A 20,046-nucleotide genomic window follows, 5' to 3' on the forward strand; every position below is an offset into this window, starting at 1 on the left:
GCTCAGGGTGGGCGTGTCTCTGTGTGTCATAGTGAACGCCTTGACTGCGGCTCTGCGGAGACACGGTGCTGAAGAGACCGACCAGAGGCCCGTTATCTACCGGCTCTTTAATCCCTGAGTAGCGGCTGTTCGTGTGTGTGAAGACTGATCATGGCTCACTCCTCCCGGGGCTCACTGTGCCCGCTGCTCCCGCTGCTGCTTCTGGGCCTCCTACTGCCGGCGCACGGTGAGTCTTTGTCCCGCACACCCCCCCACATGTTCTGCCTTTGTGCCGCACCGAGATTCAGGAGGCCGGGGGCTAACGGTGCACCGGCCTGCAGGCACAAACAGAGGCAGAGCTTTTATTTCACATTCATAAAACAGCATTTTAACCAAGGATCATTTCTTCAATGAAACATGTGGGTTTTCATTCAGCTGCAGGTTTTTATGGGTCCATGTGGTCGTACGTGCAGATTTTACAGATGCGAGACAGCTTTAATTTATTCAGTAATTTAGCATGAGGAATACAGTCATCGAGTACAGGCTGTTAGTTTCTCCAGCTGAAGTCAAACATGTGAGTTAATGATGTTGTACAGTTTAAAACACCTTATCGTGCAGGGGCACCACCCACACACACCTCACCTCTGTCTGCCCGCACCTCAGCCGCACGTGCCAGGCTCATCATGATGTCACTGTGTCTGAGGATGGAGGAGCAAAGTTAATCACTGAAATATGAATAATTAAGGAGAAAATGATTTCACTCTTTGCTTTAACAGGAGTGACCTCAGTGTGACAGCAGCAGCAGCATGCAGTCAGACTCATCCTGCCCATGTTTTACTCTGTTTCAATTAAATCTACATATTTAAGACTAAACCTGTGTTTAATGATGTTTAACTGACACTCTGCACTATAACAGAGTGTATATTCATATTTAAAGAAGCCAGTAGCAGTCTGTCAGATGTGAATCAGGGATGTAGATTATGCAAATGAGATTCTGATTTTGTGAATAAATTGAGTCTGGGTGAAGGTGGAGGAGGGGCTGGGCACAGAGGTTACTCATGAATAAGATACTTATTGAACAGAAATCATCTTCAAAACGCTTTGTTTCTACACATCTCATCTGACCATTTACTCCCCCAGTAACCCACTTCTGGAGGAAAACTGTTTGTCAGACAAACATTGAGCTGTGTAACACATCTCAACATGGTTCACATTTCTTTAAGTTTAAGTGTTCATGGGTTTATTGATCGGTCAGCTGCGGGCAGAGAGTGGGGAGGATGTGTAGATGGCTAAGGGATATTGAACTGTAAGTTGTATGAAAGCCTATTTCAGAGTTCTGAGAGTAAAACAAGTTAATAGCAACATGTTTATATTCTGTTTTAATGAGATGATGTGTAAGGTAGAGCTGAAACAATTCCTCGAATGATTCGAGGTACTCGATTACAAAAATTACTTGAGTAATTTTCTCCGCCTCGAGGAATCGTTTAATTTTTAAAAAGATCAAAGAGTGTTATTTCAAATAGAGCTGGGGCCATATTAAGAGAGTTTTCAGACCCCTCAAGCTACCTCTTATACAAAATAGCAACTAGCAACAAATCTAGCTTCTTTTCTGGAGTTTGGAGACTAATGGGTCATTCTACAAAATGGGTGCCATTTGGGTCCACAGCATTTGATGAGATGTACAAGGCACAAAAAATGTGTCAAAGTGTGTTTACAAATTTTGGAGCTACCAAAGCAGGTGCTCTTATTGACATGCTGTATCAGATAATTCTATTTCTTAAAGAGAAAAAATTTCATTTGAAAAAAAACTGCTCTTTAACTTAACAAAAATGTATTTTATCTGATTACTCGATTAATCGATGGGATTTTCAGAAGAATACTCGAATACTACATTTTTTGATAGCTGCAGCCGTAGTGTCAGGGTTTTACTCCCAGCTGATTAACACAGTATAAATAAAAAGCCTGTAGCTCGCTGTGGTCTGTAGAGATTTGTTCCTGTCTGTCTTGGGGGATCAATAAAACACTGGCCCTGTCTCTGCTTCCTGTCTCAGTTTCCTGCCCACCAAGGGAGGGATTATACTCTGTTCCTCTTTACGTGGAATGTCTCTTCTCTGTCTGTAACCAGACGCTTCCTTATTTCAGCCACATCTCCCCCTAATCTCTGGAGTCAGGATAACCCTGTTTCTTTTCAACCTCAAATGGTTTCATTCATCCCAACAGAGTCGCTCACATAAACCAAACCCCATCACCTCCTCTCACACTGCTCTATCACCTGATTTCACCTGCTGCGTCCACACGTCTGTCACTTCACCTGGAAACTAAGGTTTGAAAGGAGAAAGTCTGGGAACAGTCAGGGTCAAAGTTTTATTTGTGTTTACACATCCAGCTCACAGTCTGAACCCTGACCCACTCCTGTGTGTGTGTGTGTGTTTGTGTGTGTGTGTGTGTGTGTGTGTGTGTGTGTGTGTGTGAGAGTGAAAGTGAGAAACAACTGTGACTTTTAATCTGACAGAGAGCTGACTAAAGCTGATTCACACCACATGTTAGAAAGTTACAGAAGTGTGTGTGTGTGTGTGTGTGTGTGTGTGTGTGTGTGTGTGTGTGTGTGTGTGTGTGTGTGTGTGTGTGTGTGTGTGTGTGTGTGTGAGGATTAAAGCACAATGAGTCGTCCTTTGTTTGAGTGCGAAACACAAACTCCAGCAAGACCTCGAACTCTCAACACAATAATCACCTGAGCCCTTCAAAATAAAAGGACTTTGTTAGCCGAACCCTTTAAAAAAAAAGGGAGTTCAATTGCTGAGCCCTTCAAAATAAAACTAGCCAGCAACTGATTCCTTTAAAGGGGCTGTGAGGAGTTTGAAAGTGATCTTGAAAAAGTCTCCCTTCTAGATATGTGCCTGATCATAATCCACACTTTAAAATGAGATTATCAGCAACAATATTGCTGGTTATAGGTTATTATAAAATGCTACTTCTTAGCTTACAGTGCGGGTCGACCAGGATCAGATTGATTTACGGCATTTCTAAGTCTCTGTGATAACAACAACCCAGATGACAAAGTTTAGTAGAGAAGAGAGATCTGTGTTTTCCTCTGCTGAAAACATTTCTGTGATTAATTTTGTAGTGATGGTGGACACAGGAGCCTAACTGTCAGACAGAAAAAGGACAGAAGAGCAGAAAAAAGATAAACAGGAGAGAGATACAGCCCGAGCTAAAGGCTAAAAGGCTAATTAGCCTTTAGCTCAGGCTAACTAGCCTTTAGCTCGGGCTGTATCACTGCCAGCTGTGCTAAATATAAACAAGCTACTGAACTACTTACAAGCTGACAGTGTTATCTTGTTGCCATGTTAGCCTACAGATATGCCGGAGCACTGGGCTGATGATAACACTACACATAGCTGGCTGCTACAACATTTGCTTCATGTCACGTTTCAAACCATAGCACTACGTAACTGTACAGATAAGTACTTAACCTCAGCACATTGTATCCAGTAAAAAGTTGACTTGAACTAAGAAAATTTGTTTCGACACAACACACACCTCACTAAAAGTAATCTATGACAGTGTGCTTAGACTCTGGGCCAGGGAGTGCAATTAAAACAGATCCTCCTCACAGCATCTTTAAAATAAAACTCCCTTATCAACGGAGACTTCCAAAATAAAAGTGTAGATAGTTCATTGTGAGATTTAGTTCATGTTCACTGTGTAAGCTTTTTGTTCGTCTTTATTTTAACCTCCTCTCCTCTGTCCCTGTAGTTTTCTCTCAGGATGGCTTCGACCTGGCTGATGCTCTTGGTGGAGATAGTGAGTATAATGCCTCTCCATTGTTTACGTGTTAACTGTCCTTTGTGTTTGTGTTTACCGTGGTTTTAGGGTTTTGACGAATCAAATTCAGTGGTTAACGGTGCAGTGATATAATCTGTAAAATAAGACATTTACCCTTTTCCAGCAACGACCCAACCACCAAAACCTGCTGCACCCGTGGAACCAGCAGGGGGAGCAGGAGGAGCTGGGGGAGCAGGAGGAGGTGAGGCCCAGACTATGCAGTTTTAAGTTATCGTTATTATTTTAACATTGCTGTACAGAAAAAAGAGTCAGAGTGTAGCGTTTCAGCTCTTCTAAGGAGCCAGCAGTGATCGTATTTGGATGGGTGGGCGTGGCTGAACCAGGAGAAGCCCCGCCCACTCTTCCTAATATGGTCCCTGCTGTGTTATTAGCTCCAGTTTGTGCAGAAGCAGAGAAGTGTGATGAGTTAGTCATTTGGTGCGCTCCATTTACATCAGAACTGGGAAGTGGGGAGTGGTAATGACTTAATCTCCGAGTTAAAAGCGTCCCAATTGCCAAGTTGGAAAAACTTGCTATAACAGCAATGTTTTTATATATATAAACATTGGATAGTACCATGTATATGGCTGATTTTGTGATTTGATAGATGGATTGTAAACTCCGGGTCGGTGTGGATTCGCCGACTTTCAAGCAAGAAATTACGACCTCATGGGGCATTCTAGTTGAAATTTCCAACTCGGAACTTGTAAATCCTGACTTCGGAGTCAAATGGATCGCACCAATAGACCTCTGTAGAGGCCCATGATGCCTCCTGCTGGACGTCACAGGGAGTGCAGGTTAAAACAGTTCCTTTAATGTTCTCTGCAGATCTGAGTCTGGACGATTTCTTTAAAGACGTCCCAACCTCTAAAGCTCCACCCAAAGTCGTCCCTAAAGCTCCCACCAAAGCCCCCCCCAAGCCCAAACCCAAACCAGGTGAGACACACACCTTCACAAGCTGAGGAACATCCCGCCTGATAGTTAACCTGCATCTGACGTTCCTTCTCAGTTTGAGTCCCTCTGCTGTGTCGACCTGCCTCATTTAACACGCACTGTTTAACAAACATTTATCATTTATTACATAGCTAACCTTTGTTTATCAGTGAGCAGCTCTTTATTCTAATCTTTTACTTGTGATTGTATCTCTATTTTTTGTTGTTATCAGTTTGTTTTCCTCAGTTTGACTTCCTGTGTTTTTTTTCCCTCTGCATGATGAATGACCCTTGACCTTTGACCTTCTCTCAGCTGCTGATGACTTTGACCTGGCTGATGCTTTGGACCCCAACAATGACTTTGGTGGGAAGGATAAGAACAAGGGTCAGGGAGGTGGGTGTCAGGATAAAAAGTCATGACTCTGATCTGACGATGATTCAGCCTGTAGAGGTCAGCGCCCCCTACAGGGTCCAGAGTAAGCATAAGCGAGGACACATACAACCCTGATAAAATCAGACACAGCATAAAGAAGGAGCTGGATGAGTTTAAACAAGATAAAGTTTCATCATTATTACGTCTGTTTAATTTGGAGACAACAAAAAGTCAAAAGCCAAATCAAAATAAAAAAATCAAAAGTCAAACAACAGATGAAGAAAATCTACTTCAAGCTCAGACAAACAGAAAATAGTTTGAAATCTGTTTCACGTCTAAAATCATCAGAACCAGATCTTGTTCCTGCGTTTAAAGCACTCAGAGTCAGTGTGTGAGATAAAGATGGTGTTGTTCCGAGCTTCAGAGGGTCTCAATGAGACTCCTCCAGAGTTCGTGTTGACAGAGGAAGCTCTTTGTTCATCTTCTCCTCATCGTCTCCTCGTCTCACACACAGACGCTGTTTTCTGCAGCAGCACAGATACTGTCTCAGATAAATGACAGCACATTTCCAGAGGGTTCTTCAACCTCTTTCAAAGCCTCAACAGTCATTTATTCAGTCACACAGAAATGTCATTTAACGTCCAGAATATTCCTTCATCTGTTGGTTTCCTCAGTGTTTAAAAATCATCATATCAGAGTTTCAACATTAGTTCAGCAATCAGTAAAACTGTCTGTCAGATGATATTAGAGCCTGACCGATATGGGATTTTTGGGGCCAATGTCGATACTGATACTGGGGGCAAAAAAAAGCCGATATCCCATATATCGACCGATATCCCATACATTGGCTGATATATCAGAAATTCATTGATATACGCAGGATATATACTGTATATGAACACAAGTTATTATAATATCCATATGATTCAAGACGGAGACAGAACACTATTAAATTAAAACAAGGAACTTTGATTATAAAACTGTCAACATATGAACTGTAGTGTTAACCAATGATAAATAAGAACAAGCTGTAAACACAATAATAAATAAAGAAGTCAAATTTTCAACACAGTAAGTAGAAAAAAAAGTCAAACTGTAAACACACAATGAGCAACTTACACAACGTTAAAACGGCGTATTATAGTCTTTCATTAGATAATGGTGGACGTTTTAAATAACAATAACATTTATCTCTGTTTATCTCTCAAAAATGCAACTAACACGCCGTTAAAATGCCAGACACACAGGAACAGGAGTGACAGAATCTCCGCAGAGCAACATTTTTATAATCGGCTACATTTTGGCCGATGTTGATTAATTGGTGACCGGCATAATCGTCCCGATTAATCGGCCCGACTGATTAATCGGCCCGATTAATCAGGCGGGCTCTAGACGATATAATAGATGTACACTTTGAAAATGTTCTGTTGAACACATTTTCCTTGAAAAACATATTTCAACCCCTATGGGACTAAATCTGATGATAAAATATCTGATTATTGTTGGTATGTGGAGTTTGAACTGTGGATGAATTCACTCAAAGTTGATAAAAACATGCTGTAATATCACCATGACCGAGGCAGCCTCTGCTCCTCTAACTACTGTCTGAGGGTTGAATCCATAAACCACGCCACAGATATTAAAGAACAAACACACCCTCAAGCTTGTTTGAATCAGAATATCAGAATAGAGGATCTTTGATCAAAATAGAGGATCTTTGAACATCAGGTAATTAAAACATGAAGATCTTTGAACACAATAGAGAATATTAGAACAGTTAAATATTTAAGCATAAAAGATTTTTGAACAGTATAGAGGATCTTTGAACAGAATAGAGGATCTTTGAAAAGGTGATGGGGGCAGAACTTTATATGTTTTTAAAGCAATAATAACCAGACAGGTGACAGGTGTGAGGCGATGTTTGAAGTTACCCTGACATCATCATGATGTCATCACGAGGGGGGGTTCAGCTGACTGTCTCTTTCCTCTGCAGGTTTCTCTGACAGTGACCTGATGGACGTCGGCAAAGACGACTCCTACAAACCTGACAAAGGAAAAGGTGATTGATGGTTTGATGTGATGTTGTCATTTCATGGACTGATGTGATCCAGTGCATAACTGTGCGCTTGTGTGTGTGTGTGTGTGTGTGTGTGTCCAGGAGGGCGAGGAGACAAAGATCAAATCAATCAGTACGACGACAACAGTGGTGAGTTTCTATATGCTCGGTTTAACATAAACACACGGATAAACAGTGATCTCACACACTGATTTGTGTGTGTGTGTGTGTGTGTGTGTGTGTGTGTGTGTGTGTGTGTGTGTGTGTGTGTGTGTGTGTGTGTGTGTGTGTGTGTGTGTGTGTGTGTGTGTGCGTGTGTGTGTGCAGAGACCACAGCAGAGGTGGGAACCATTGCAGGTATTGCAAGTGCTGTTGTCATGGCGTTGGTTGGAGCGGTGAGCAGCTACATCTCGTATCAGAAGAAGAAACTCTGCTTCGGGATTCAGCGTGAGTTTCTACACACACGATACACATATATAATAACCACACACACACCCACACAATAACCACACATATACCACCTCAGCCCTCAGGGGTGTGTTTTGCTTGAGGACTGTCAGATTTGTTTCCTGTCAGAGTTTCCTCCTTGTCTTAGAGCAGCATGTTTCCTGGCCTCTGATTGGTCAGGGCCTAGAGCTTTAAGGAGGAAGGAAACAATGCGCCCTTAGCAGCTGCAGCACAGGAGACGCCTGTGAAACTAGCTCTAATCTCTAGAGTTTCCTCTTCCTCACCCACAGCAGAGAGTGGTTAAAGTTGGAGTCAGACTGCTCTCTGCTCTGTTCATGAGGAAACCTCACTGTTCTTTATCTTCAGACCGCACTGTGACAGTGAACACACTCATCACACATTTAGGAGATGATATCTCTGTGCACAGTTAGAAGAACTTATATCACAATCTCTGCTCCATCTACAAGATGCTCTGCATATGTGGTCACCACAGTCCCCTTCTGTGTGTGTAACTTAAACTGATTCAATTCGGTTCAATTCAACTTAATTTGTCCCAGAGAGCCAATTAAGAGGCACACCGAGAAGTAAATTATCAACAGTTAACTAACAGCGCAAAAACACAAATGTTTTTTTTATCTCAAAAAGCTATTTCATAGTTAACCCACTGGGTTGAGCAGGACTGGATTGATTGTCCGAGTCTCCATGACAACACCAGGCCAACTGTCTAAGTTTAGTAGAGAGAAGAGAGATCTGTGTTTTCTCTCTGCTAAAAACAATTTCTGTGATTAATTTAGTAGTGATGGTGGACACTGGAGCCTAACTGTCGGACAGAAAAAGGACAGAAGAGCAGAAGAAAGATAAACAGGAGAGAGACAGAGCACGAGCCAACGGCTAAAAGGGCTAAATTGTTAGTGCTAATGTTGACTCCAACCCACAGTCAGCAGTTATTCTGCAGTGGTCTGTTCAAACTTGAGAGTCTAGCAATAAAATGAAGAGTGAGGTTACGTTAGCTCTGATTGGTAGATGACTGGCAGGACATAACCAGGATTCACTAACGTTACACATTACAGAGCACTTGGCTGTCAGCTGTGCTAAATATAAACAGCTACTAAACTACAAACAAACTGACAGTTTTTGGGATTTGTCATGTTAGCCTTCAGATACGTCGGAGCTCCGGGCTGCCGATAGCGCTACATATAGCCAGCTACTACAACATTTGCTTGGATTTAAACCATAGTGCTTCTCAACTTCACTGACAAATACCTTACCTCAGTGCGTTGTATCCAGTAAAAAGTTGTCTTGAACAAAGAAAATTTGTTTCAATCTGTTCCATTTAATTCCAAAACAAACACACCTCCCTAAAGGTAATGTATGACAGTGTGCGGAAACTCTAGGCCAGAAGGTGGCAAGGGAGTGTGATAAAAACAGATCCTCCTCACAGCATTTTTAACTATTATATTAGGCTTTCATGCCTTTAATGTGATAGGAGACTTGGACTTGAACCTGGGCCACCCGCTTAAGGGTGAACCTCATGGGGCTCCAGACCATATGTGCTCCATCTTTGTTTAAAATGACACCAACAGATTGTTTTTCTGTCTGCAGAGAGTCTGAACACTGACATGGTGAAGGCTGAAAACCCAGAGGCTGTGGTTGCCACGGAGCCGCAAGGTGAACACACGCACGCACACACCTGAGATATGACTTCATAACACCGTTCTTTCTTTAAGCTACATTTTATTTCATGATTCATTTCAAACAGACTAGCGTGATAATAAGATAAAATCAACATGTGTGTGTCTGTGATTGTGTGTCCTCAGTTCAGCAGACGCTCCTGGAGCCGGCCAACGCTGAACCTCCCACTGAGGAGAACCCCGTGTAACACACACATCAAGAAACACACACACACACACTTACACACACTCTATCCCTAACACCCTCACCTTCCCCTCCCTGCACACACACACACACACACACACACTCACATACACACACGTACACACACACGCAAACAGCCATGCTGCAGCACAGACTGTCTGTCTGTTGCATGTCTGTCCCTGCAGCTTTGTGCTGCAGGGAATGATGGGATTTGTAGTCCTGAATGTGAACAGCTGTAAACATGGCGGCCCGTCTCTTGCCAAACGTTGGTGTAAATAGTTATTTATTGTTTCCTGTTTGAAGTCGCTGACAGAGCCCGACGAGTGTCAGCCGTTCATGTAGCATTTAGCTCCCAGAGAGAGAGAGAGGGGGAGAGAGAGAGAGGTTTAATGAAGCTGATTAACCCTGTGAGAGAGAGGGGGGTAGAGAGGGTGTTAATCTATAGTCTGTAGTCTGGATTAGCTCTCTTTTATAGGCTAGATTACAGGATGGCGATGAGATTAAGAGACTCACCCTCTCTTCTTTGTCTCTTTTGTTTGGATGAAAGGTGTGTGTTTTTGTTTCTTCAGCAATATCTCATATCTGACTCTGACAGAGGAGATTATTTACCCTTTCTTAATCTGAGATTAGCCCCAAACGCTGCTTTGTTAATGCTCAGATATGAAGAGAAGAAGAAGAGGCTCTGTTTGACCCTGTGTTGGTTCCAGAGTGTGAGCGGCTGATCCTGATTGAACCTGTGTCCTTCTGTGAGTTTAGAGAGTCAGCGCTCAGATTATGACCCTCTTTGTGGGATTATTGTGTTAATCTGAGGGCAGAGCGCCGTCTCTGTGATGAAGATGCGTCTGGATGATGGAGTTATTTAAGGAGCATAGTGAGAGGTAGAGGAGGCTTTCTGATTGGTGGAGGAGGTTAAATTTTGACCACATGTTAGAGCTGAAACAGGCTCCGACAGGTGTGACAGTCCATCGTACAGGTGAGATAACCTGTATCTGTTGTTTACACCTGTAGCCTGTCGTCCTCTTATCTTAATGTACAAAGTTGCCTTATTGCAGTTTGATCTTTTTGCAGTGAACAAACAGAAGGTGTCTCCTTCCAACCTGTGACTTTTTATAGTGTAAATAATATTAAGCGTAGAGTAGATTCTGTTTTTCCTGCTCGCCTTTCAAGAGCACGTCTGAGGAAGACGATCGTCTGACTGAACCAGCGTCTGGAAAACACTGACGGGTTCAAAAAGAAGAAAAAGAAACATAGTAAAAGATCAAACTGAGCAATCTAAAAGAGATTAATTCAGATCTGTGAGTTTAAAATCAAAGAATCAACAATCCATGTAGCGTAACTGTAACCAGCTGACCAGTTTCTCTTTGAATAGAAACTTCAAATGCACTTTTCTTTCAATTCACTCCAAAATCTGATCAGAAAATTTGAAGATCATCTCTCTTCAGACGTTCAGAGGCTCATGTGAAGACAGAAGGTGTGTGAAATGTGACTTAAAGATACTTACAAGCTAATCTTAATCCTGTTTGCTTTGATGTGATAGCGTTGAGTTTCCTGTGTGTACAGATGACCTTTGACCCGCTCTTTATCGTAGCTGTTTGATATTTTCAGGACTGAGTCGTCCTGCGGGAAGAGAAACCTTAAACTGATGTCAGAGACCAAAACATGAAAACATGTAAACCAAATGTAAAGCACAAATTAATGACGACAGACATGTAAAGTTATCCTGTGGAGCCAAGAGCTGCAGTTCCCAGACTGTCCACAAGAGGCTGGCTCCAAAAGTGGGTCAATCTCTAAAGAGCCATGTGTCAAACTGAAGGCCTAAATGTGGCCAGATTGTCCTATATTAGACATAAACTATGTTTCCCATAATACCTACCAATTATGTTACCCATGAAGTGACGGCATCCCGCCACTAGGATGCAGTGTTTTCACATCAGTGCCATTTTCCAAACAAGTGGAATTGCTAAATTAAAAAATGATACCAGAATTTCCAAGAAGAGAAAAGTTGATGCAGAGTGATGGCTGCTTCAAGAAAGATGGGAAGGCGAAAATATGTTTGTGCTTCAAGGAGAAAAACTTGTACATCTTTTGTGTTATGAGGCTGTGGCAGCTGTCATAGAGTACAATCTACTTTAATATTTTGACACCAAGTACGCCAAAGTCAGCCTTCAATGAAAACAACAAAAAGTGCAAGATTTAAAATGCAAAATGCAATCACAGCAGTATGTGTGTCAAGAAAGCCACAACCAAAAACGACGCGGCAGTGAAAGCTAGTTTTGTTGTGGCTGAAGAAATCCTCCGCACTGCAAAGTTTTTTTCAGAGGGTGCAATTTTGAAGTTATTTCGCCTTTGATAACCGTCCTCTTGTCCTGGCTGATGTTGTTAGTGCCTATTACAATCAGTCAGTGGAATAGCATGTAACGGTTAGCAGGAATGCTAAATGCTTAGTGGTGTCTGAGCTCCACGGGACACCTTTACCTGTCTGAAGCTCCTGATGAGGAACATTTGAATCAGAAACTGGCACTTTAAACTTTTAATTTGGATATTTGTGCAATCCTGAAGAGGGGTCTGGGTTTAGTTCCTGCTGGTTTGGGGGTGTATGGATGGAGGATGTTTTGGGTCCAAGTTGAATTTTTTTTTTTCAGAAGTAGCCGTGTGCTTTAGCCGTGTAGATGACGTTAGCCGCCGCCGTTAGCTTTAGGATGTGGTGAACGAGGAGATGATGGTTGTAAATATCGTTGTGAGCAGTTCAGTGTTTGTTCTATTAGCAGAGCGTCAGATCGCTCAGTATTACTCTCTACTCTGTGTGTGTGTGCGTGTGTGTGTTTACACTCTTCACGCGCTCTTTTTACACTTTGTACCTGACTTGACTTTTGCTAAACTTTGCTGAACCTTTTGTAGATAGGTGAGCTTCTTCTGGAGTGAGCTGGTTGCTGGTTGGAGTCTGAATCCGTCACGTCTTCCCTGCTGTCAGAGAATCAGAGTGTGAGAGTTAAATTCGCGCCTTGTATGAGATGTTTCTCCCACTGAATAGTCATTTCTTGTATTTTAATCAAACTTTTTATAAAGATTCATAAGCTTCAACTATCAAAAAGTAAGTTATGATATTTTAGACTTTAGGGATCAACAAGAACTCTGGGAACACAGGAGATCAACATTGTAAGAGAGGATTTTAATCACTAAGGTGAAAAATGAATATTAACCTTTCTAACCAGCGGGGGGCGCTGTCTGCCCCTGAACCTCCTCTGTCTGGCCTCGGTCCTCAGCCTTTGGCATTGACTCTGTGTTTCCTCTGAGGTTTCTTTAATCGATCTCTCTGACAGACGTGTGAAGGCGTGAAGGGTTCTGGACTCATGGTCTGAGTGGGTTGAAACTGTCTTGTTGTCGGTGTTTTGGCAGATACTGAGGGGTGTGTTTGTGTGTGTGTGTGTGTGTGCGTGTGTGTGAGCTGCACAGTCTACTTGAAAACTTCCTCTGGTCTCTTTGTTGCCTTGGAAAAGCTTCCTCTGATCCTCTGAGTCTTGATGGAGACTAAGAGGACTCCGAGGGACACTAAGTGGAGGAGTGACCTTAAGGTTCCTCTCACCTGTCAGCTGTTTTCGAAGGTGCTCCTCTCTTTGCCTTAGTCCAACACCGTCCCACAGGATGTCCACAGGTTCCTGTGGCACCTGTTGCTGCACCTGAGCACCCCCCCCCCTGCTGACCTCTGATCAAACACAGAACAAACCTTCTGGTGATGAATGTACCAAATCTGTAGCAAAAACACAAACTCACCAAAGACACTGATCGCTGAGTTTGCCTTTTATTGGACTGTTTGAAGAAACCGAGAATCAGGCCTTAGAGATGAATGTTCGCCACGCTGACCATCACATGATTGACAGAAAAATACCTGATGGTCACATGATTGACAGAAAGATTATTGGCAGATGACGGTTGGATGATTGATGGATTAGATGACCAGATGATTAAGGAGAACGAGGAGGAGGATGTTTTACCTGATGACATAGAGCTGGTGACCTGTTCAGAGCTCTTACAGACACGCTCTGTGATTTAGACTGCTGCTCTAAGACTATGAGTCCAGGTTAAACAGCCTACACTGAACTGGACAGGTGAGTCCAGGTGAGTCTGGGTGTTTCCTTACCTGTAGACTGACGGCATGTTGAGTGAGGGTTTAAGAAGCTGGATCCTAAGATGGTGATGGTCTATGCCTTTAGCCGTGGTCGTGGCGGTTTGAAGGTGTCTCAGAGCGAGGGTGAGGATCCACTGAGGTCTGGAAGAGTGGAATTCAACTAAGCATGCTAACAGGATTGATGCGAACAGGGTTACAGCTAACAGGACAAAGGTCCTGGTTCTGACAGACTGGTGAGGTGCCTCTGATCCACCAGGTGGGTTTTTGAGGCTGTCACAGATCAGACTGTGTCTGCTCGCTGTCTCCAAGCTGAGATGCAGCATTTAGCTGCTAGGCTAGGTGGCTAGTTAAGACAGCAGAAAACACTATCTTGGCTGTTCTGCAGTGATGGTCTTTGGATACGCCGCCTAATAGATTAAAGCTTTGTGATTAGCTGACCTAAAAAATGGCACATAGAAATCTGTTCGAAAGAGGAGCCAATCAGATGGTTCAGATTCAGCCCCACAGATTTTTGGATTAAATTAGTTGAGATAAGTTTTTAAACTTCAGCTTGGACTGGTTCAGCTCTTTTTAAAGTTTCTTCTTCGAGGGGAAAATAAAAGTTGGTTCTTCTTCTGATGGAGTTATTAAAACCATCTGAGCGAGCACAAACTTTCAGTAACCCTGCAGTGTGTGCCCCAGGCCACTAGTAGGCGCTGTGACTTCTTGGAAACACTTCTACAGAACACTCATTGGGTGTCATACTGCTAGTTACACCAGCATTATCCCATATTACCCAGAATGCACTTCTGTAGAATTGATGCTCCTTTGAATCTGCTCTGACCCACAGTCACTTCCTGTTAGCATGTTAGCTTGTGGATGAAGGCACCCTCCGTACAGATTGCGTGTGGTTCCTCTTGCTTGATATTGGACAGCGTGGATGTAGTCACATGACCCGGCGGTCACATGACCTGGCTTGTGTCCCGTTTGAACTTCCTGTCACTGTGAGGTGCAAAGCCAGCCTGAACCCTGAGACCTCAACCTGTGTTCCCATGATGCTCCTTGGTGACACTGCATGAGGTGCATCTCTGCAGGCTGCTCACACACACACACACACACACACACACACACACACACACACATTCACACACACACACATACACACTGACACATACACTGACACACACACACACCCTGCTTCCCCTCAGTATGGTGCCCTCACACACTCTTTGATGCATGCTTTCTCTCAGTTCTGTGTTTACACTCTTCCTGACAACTGAATGTTGGACAGTTTTCTCTGCTGGAGGTGTTGATGATCGTGAATCTGCTTTCTGTACTCTGACGTCTTACTAATACCTGTTACTAATATGAACCAATAAAATCCTTCAAAAGACAACATGCCCACTCTGTGCTGCTCGCCTCTACGGTTTATTTACAGGAAGGAAACGGCTCAACACAGGATCTCTTTCTTTCCATCGTTACACACCTTAAAGACAGGGCACATGCTCACAGGGTCACATGATCACAGGTGGATAGGAGGTGAGCTCTCTGTAATCATTACATCACAGTGAAACACACACACAGACAAGACTTAAACAGAAGAAGTTATAATTACACTGTAAAAAACATGTTATCAAACTTATTCTGGATTAAAATGATAATCCAGTTCATTTTAGTCTGAAGTGGGATTAATCTGTTGCTGCAGAGATCCAGTCTGGATATCAGCGACATGCTTTGTTAGACCAGTGAAAAAGTTTCCTCTCATGTCCAGGAATCTGGTTTTGATCCAGCTTCTGCCGGGATCAGGATAATCCAGATCTTTGTCCTGATCCCGGCAGTGTGAACACACACTGCAGCTTTAATCAGGATTTAATCAAAGACTGATCTCACCTGATGCAACATTTACGCCGACCAGATTATTCTTGAAGTCCTGAGCCCGTATGCACAAAGCTTCTCAGAGTCCTCTCAGAGAGCTCCTAGCTAAGCCTAAAAACTCCTAGCAGGGAGTCTGAGATTACGAGTGATTCAGGAAGCTTCTGAGAGCAACTCTGAGCAAAGAGGAGACAGAAACTTTGATCTTAGTGAAGAGGTGTGATTAACCCTGTTGCTAGTTGTGATGCAGTCTCCTGAAAGCTGTAATTGGTTGGTACAGAAAGAGGAAAAGATGAGTGGAAAAACTGCTCAGTTCTCCTAATAATCCTAATAATGTTTAACTGTGACGTTAATTCTGTATCATGCTGATGAAACTCAGCTGTATCAAATTAACTGTGACACAGCTTCAAAACGTTTGAACATACCTTATTCACACACTGATTACATTGATTTGCTTATTGATCCGTTTACTGTCCATGCTGGTCATGTTAGTACTCAATGTGTTTGAATTTAATGGTGCAAAGACTCAGCGGTCAGCACTTCCTGTGATTGCTGGCATCCGTTAAAATTGCAGTTTGGTTTGTTAGAACGACCAAAACAATGAACGACATGGATAAAAAAGAACAAGACAGAGAGCTTGCTGTTGGCTAGGCTCATGGAGGAGGATAAAAGAGTGTTACGAGTGAACTTGGCTCTTGAGATCACGGCAGAAGGGAAGAGGCCGAGCACATCGGCCAACAAATCAATGTGTCGTTCCCGCTCCTCGCACGCACATTGCACGTGTATGGCAAGCCCTCTTAACATTTAATAGCTACATTTGACTCTTCGGAATTAACATTATAGATATCAGCAACATTAATAAGACTATTCAAAATTCAATTTGACTAGTCAAAAATACAGTTGGATATATCTATAATTCAGTTTTGACTAGTCACAATGACAGTTAGAGATATCTGTAACTCAGTTTCCACTGGCCAAATCTGAGTTACAGATATATGCAATGACTCCCTGAAAGCTGCCCTTCACCTCGTCACACATCCTAAATGTCACTTGCAGATATCTCTAATTCAGTTCTGACTATCCAGAATTACAGTTAAAGATATCTTCAATGTGATTTTGACTGTCAGAAATGTGTTCATGACGCTGGACATGCGAGGCTTCCCATTGGATACTGACCCAAATAAACTTGAGGAGAGAAGAGGAAAAATCTTTTTAACAGTTTTCTTAGCAGAAGAAGTGGCGATTGCGGTCATCGACAAGATATTTAGAAAATGCCATGAAATAGAATGAATTTATAATCAGGGACTTTGTGGGGAACAAGAGCTACATTCACTGCAGCAAGCCCCTCCTCCTATACCTGTCATAACTTTTGTCATCATTACAGATATCTGCTACATCAATTCGCCTAGTCGAAACTCTGTTTCAAGATATCTGTGATTACATTTTGACTAGTCAAAATAAAAGTTTAGGATATCTCCAATTTAAGATATCTCTAACATAAATTAATTTAAAGATATCTGTAACTTCATTATAGATATCTGCAACTAAATTATGACTATCCATAGATCTAGTTGCAGATATCTACAATTTCATTCTGACTAGGCATAATTCCAGTTCAAGATATCTATAACAGCATTTTGACTAGTCAAAATGTAATTAAAGATATCTATAAATGCTATTATAACTAATTTAGGCTCCAACTAATATAACTAATAATTACACTAATTTAATCCAAAAATCTGTGAGGCTGATACCTTTAATGGAAGGGGGTTGAAGATATCTTGATTTGGAATTGTGACTAGTCAGAATGAAATTGTAGATATCTGCCACTAGATTTATGGATAGTCATAATTTAGTTGCAGATATCCACATCTCACATGGTGGCTATCCATAGTTGAATTTAAGATATCTGTAATGAGAAACCCCACACACAAGAATGGGGAAAGGGGTGCGGTTTGTCCTAGGAGGAATTAAGTTGTGGATATCTGAAATTACAATTGTGGATAGGAATAATTTGACTAGGAAGAATTGAATTGTTGATATCTGAATTACATATCCAGTCTAGCTGTTAAATGTTAAAAGGGCTTGCCATACAGGTGAGTGTGATACGCACTGGTACGTGCTGCAATCCCAAGCAAGAGCGGAGATTACAGCACGAAGTGAAGTCTTTCCTAAACTGTTTTTTTGGCTTACCACTTAGGGTATAACTTCAGTTTCTTTCATATTAATAACAGTATGGATGTTATAGAGTTTCATCCGCTCACCGGACTGTTTAGTGGTGGATCAGCAGATAAACAGCTGTATCAGGAGGTAGAAACTGTGTTTAGCGTGTTAGGAAAGTCCGACAGCCTTCTCTAAAGGCTCGAGATGCTTTTTGAATAACTTTTATCTTACTGGGGGAAAATTCTAAGTAAAATCTTGGAATCTAAGAAATTTTGAGATTTTTTCTAAGAATGGCGTCACTAAGAGCCACTTTAAGCCTCAGGATGCTTTGTGAACACAGGCCCTGGTTCCTGGTCACCAGAGGATTGATCAGCATGACTAGCACTGCGATTAGTCTTTGTATCATCTGTCTTTAATTACATTAAATATGTTCATGAACTTTGAAAGGACCAAAAATATGTTATCCCTCGTAAACAAACATTTTTTATATTTCATAGATAATCTGGATTAGTCGATTGTTCAGACACATTTAAAGCACTTCAAAGTTTTGAATGAACAGGACGGCTGTGAAGCACAAAGAGATTAGAGATAAATTAAACACTTTAAAGGAATGCTGTTAGGACGGTCTGGGATTAAAGATTCAGAGACAGGTGGAAACCCTCAGGGACCAATCAGAGTCAGGGAAAGGAAACACCTGATGAACAGGTAAGGACCAAACACACCTTCAGTCAGCTTTGTACACAGTGACAGTGACACCTTGCTAAAAAGAAATCTAAAAGTAAACACTGACAAGGTCGCTTCAGACAAAGAGAGGTTTGGATTTGGGCGTTAATCTGTGAAAACATGAAATTGGGATTTTCCATCAGATTATCAAACAGTAAATTATTGCTTTTTCTTCATTACCTCAGGAAACAAAGTCTGTCACCAAACAACAACTCTCTGTTTTCTTCATGACTCTCAATCACTGATCAAACTCATTCTCAGGTTATAATCACAGATTACAGATTAAGCAGAAACTTAATCTGACGTTCACTCAGACTTGTGTTTTAAAGGTCAGAGAGGCATTTTCTGTAGACGATTCTTCTTGTCTGACAGAAATGTGTGGAATTTTCTGAATATCAGATTATTAATCTCAGATATTGCACTGATTAGGTGTTTGATTTTCAAAGTTTCATCCTTCATCACACACACACACAGAGATTGTAAATCACAGATAAAACACAGAGTGAGGACAGAGAGAGAGAAAGAGTGTGTGTGTGTGCAGGTGTGGGGTGAAAACACCTGTCTATAGGGGGAGGAAATGTGCAGTAAAGTGGGGTGTATCAGAAAAATTGTGGACTTGTTTTTCTCCTTTGTCAGATTCTGTTTTTACAATTTAAAGTTCAGTATCTAACACAGAGGGAGGAACATGCTGTCAGTGCAGATCCTTTAAAAACTACAGATCCCTGCAGGCCCGTAAATAACCTGAGACAAACACAGTGAGGCCTAGAGATGAGCCACGGGACAGGTGAGCTGATAAACACAGGTAAGGTCACAAGACTGGAAACAGCTCACAAGAGAAGAGGAAACAGTGATCAGACTTTCAGAATAAAATCCATACATGGAGACAAACTGTAAACATCAGAGGGGTCAGGACCACCCTGACCTGTGACCTATTCATGAAACATCACTTTACCTTAACATCACCTGACACTGTCACAGGTGGAGGCAAGCTGTTAGTTTTGGACACGGATTAAACCTAAACACACACTTTACATGGTAATGTAAATGATTAAAGGTCTCCATCTTGAAGTAAACATCACCTGGGTGACATCACAAAGCGAGAGGAGTGGTGGGTGCGGCCTCCGTGATGTCACACAGGAAGTTGAGGGAGCTCATTTGGAGGGAGAGTGAGACGTAAACAGGAAGCTGTTCACTGGAGGAATAAAGCTGCTTCAAAATTGGACTGCCCCCTGCTGGACAGCAGGGGGAGCAGGTTTAAACCCCTGTGTGTCAGACAGCAGTGTGTAGGGCGGTCCCTGTGGTGTGTGTCGGGGAGTGGTCGGAGGAGGAGGACAGGGAGTGTGAGGTGGTCTCTCTCTGCAGCTCCTCCACCCTCCTCTGCAGCTCTGCTCTGAGGATCAGCATCTCCTTCAAACTCTGATGGATTGGCACCTGGAACACACACACACACACACACACACACACACACACACACACACACACACACACACACACACACACACACACACACACACACACACACACACACACACACACTCATATATAACACAGGTAGAAGTGTGTACCCCCTCAGAGACCATCTTATAATCCAGTTTTTATTGGGGCCTCAGACGGGTTGAGTTTTGATTTAGGGTACAGAAGAAAAGTCTGAACCGGTTCGAGGAGAATGATCTGAGCTGCCACAGGATGGCGCTGT

At 42.4% G+C, this 20,046-nt stretch overlaps 2 protein-coding genes across 6 annotated transcripts in view; one reads left to right on the plus strand and one right to left on the minus strand.

Annotated features, from left to right (window-relative positions):
- Positions 1 to 14,988, plus strand: cd99l2 (CD99 molecule-like 2). Of its 2 annotated transcripts, XM_074662269.1 has the most exons (10): positions 1 to 226; positions 3,736 to 3,783; positions 3,929 to 4,006; positions 4,633 to 4,740; positions 5,050 to 5,130; positions 7,103 to 7,168; positions 7,268 to 7,315; positions 7,493 to 7,612; positions 9,215 to 9,280; positions 9,430 to 14,988. In XM_074662269.1, exons 1-10 carry the CDS (start codon positions 151 to 153, stop codon positions 9,489 to 9,491), a joined length of 753 nt encoding a protein of 250 aa, XP_074518370.1. In that variant the 5' UTR covers positions 1 to 150; the 3' UTR covers positions 9,492 to 14,988. The 2 variants fall into 2 exon arrangements, with proteins under 2 accessions (XP_074518370.1, XP_074518371.1); XM_074662270.1 differs by lacking the exon at positions 5,050 to 5,130.
- mtmr1a (myotubularin related protein 1a) overlaps positions 14,961 to 20,046 on the minus strand; it is a 16,558-nt gene continuing 11,472 nt past the window's right edge. For all 4 annotated transcript variants that reach the window (XM_074662266.1, XM_074662265.1, XM_074662264.1 and 1 more), the window contains one exon: positions 14,961 to 19,781. In XM_074662266.1, coding sequence (XP_074518367.1) covers positions 19,620 to 19,781 — 162 coding nt within the window. In that variant the 3' untranslated portion in view covers positions 14,961 to 19,619. The remainder of the gene's footprint in view (positions 19,782 to 20,046) is intronic.

Source organism: Halichoeres trimaculatus, unplaced genomic scaffold (assembly GCF_033239565.1).
Source record: "Halichoeres trimaculatus isolate MK-OKI-2021-1 unplaced genomic scaffold, fHalTri1.1 fHalTri1_scaffold_22, whole genome shotgun sequence".
Lineage (NCBI taxonomy): Eukaryota > Metazoa > Chordata > Actinopteri > Labriformes > Labridae > Halichoeres > Halichoeres trimaculatus.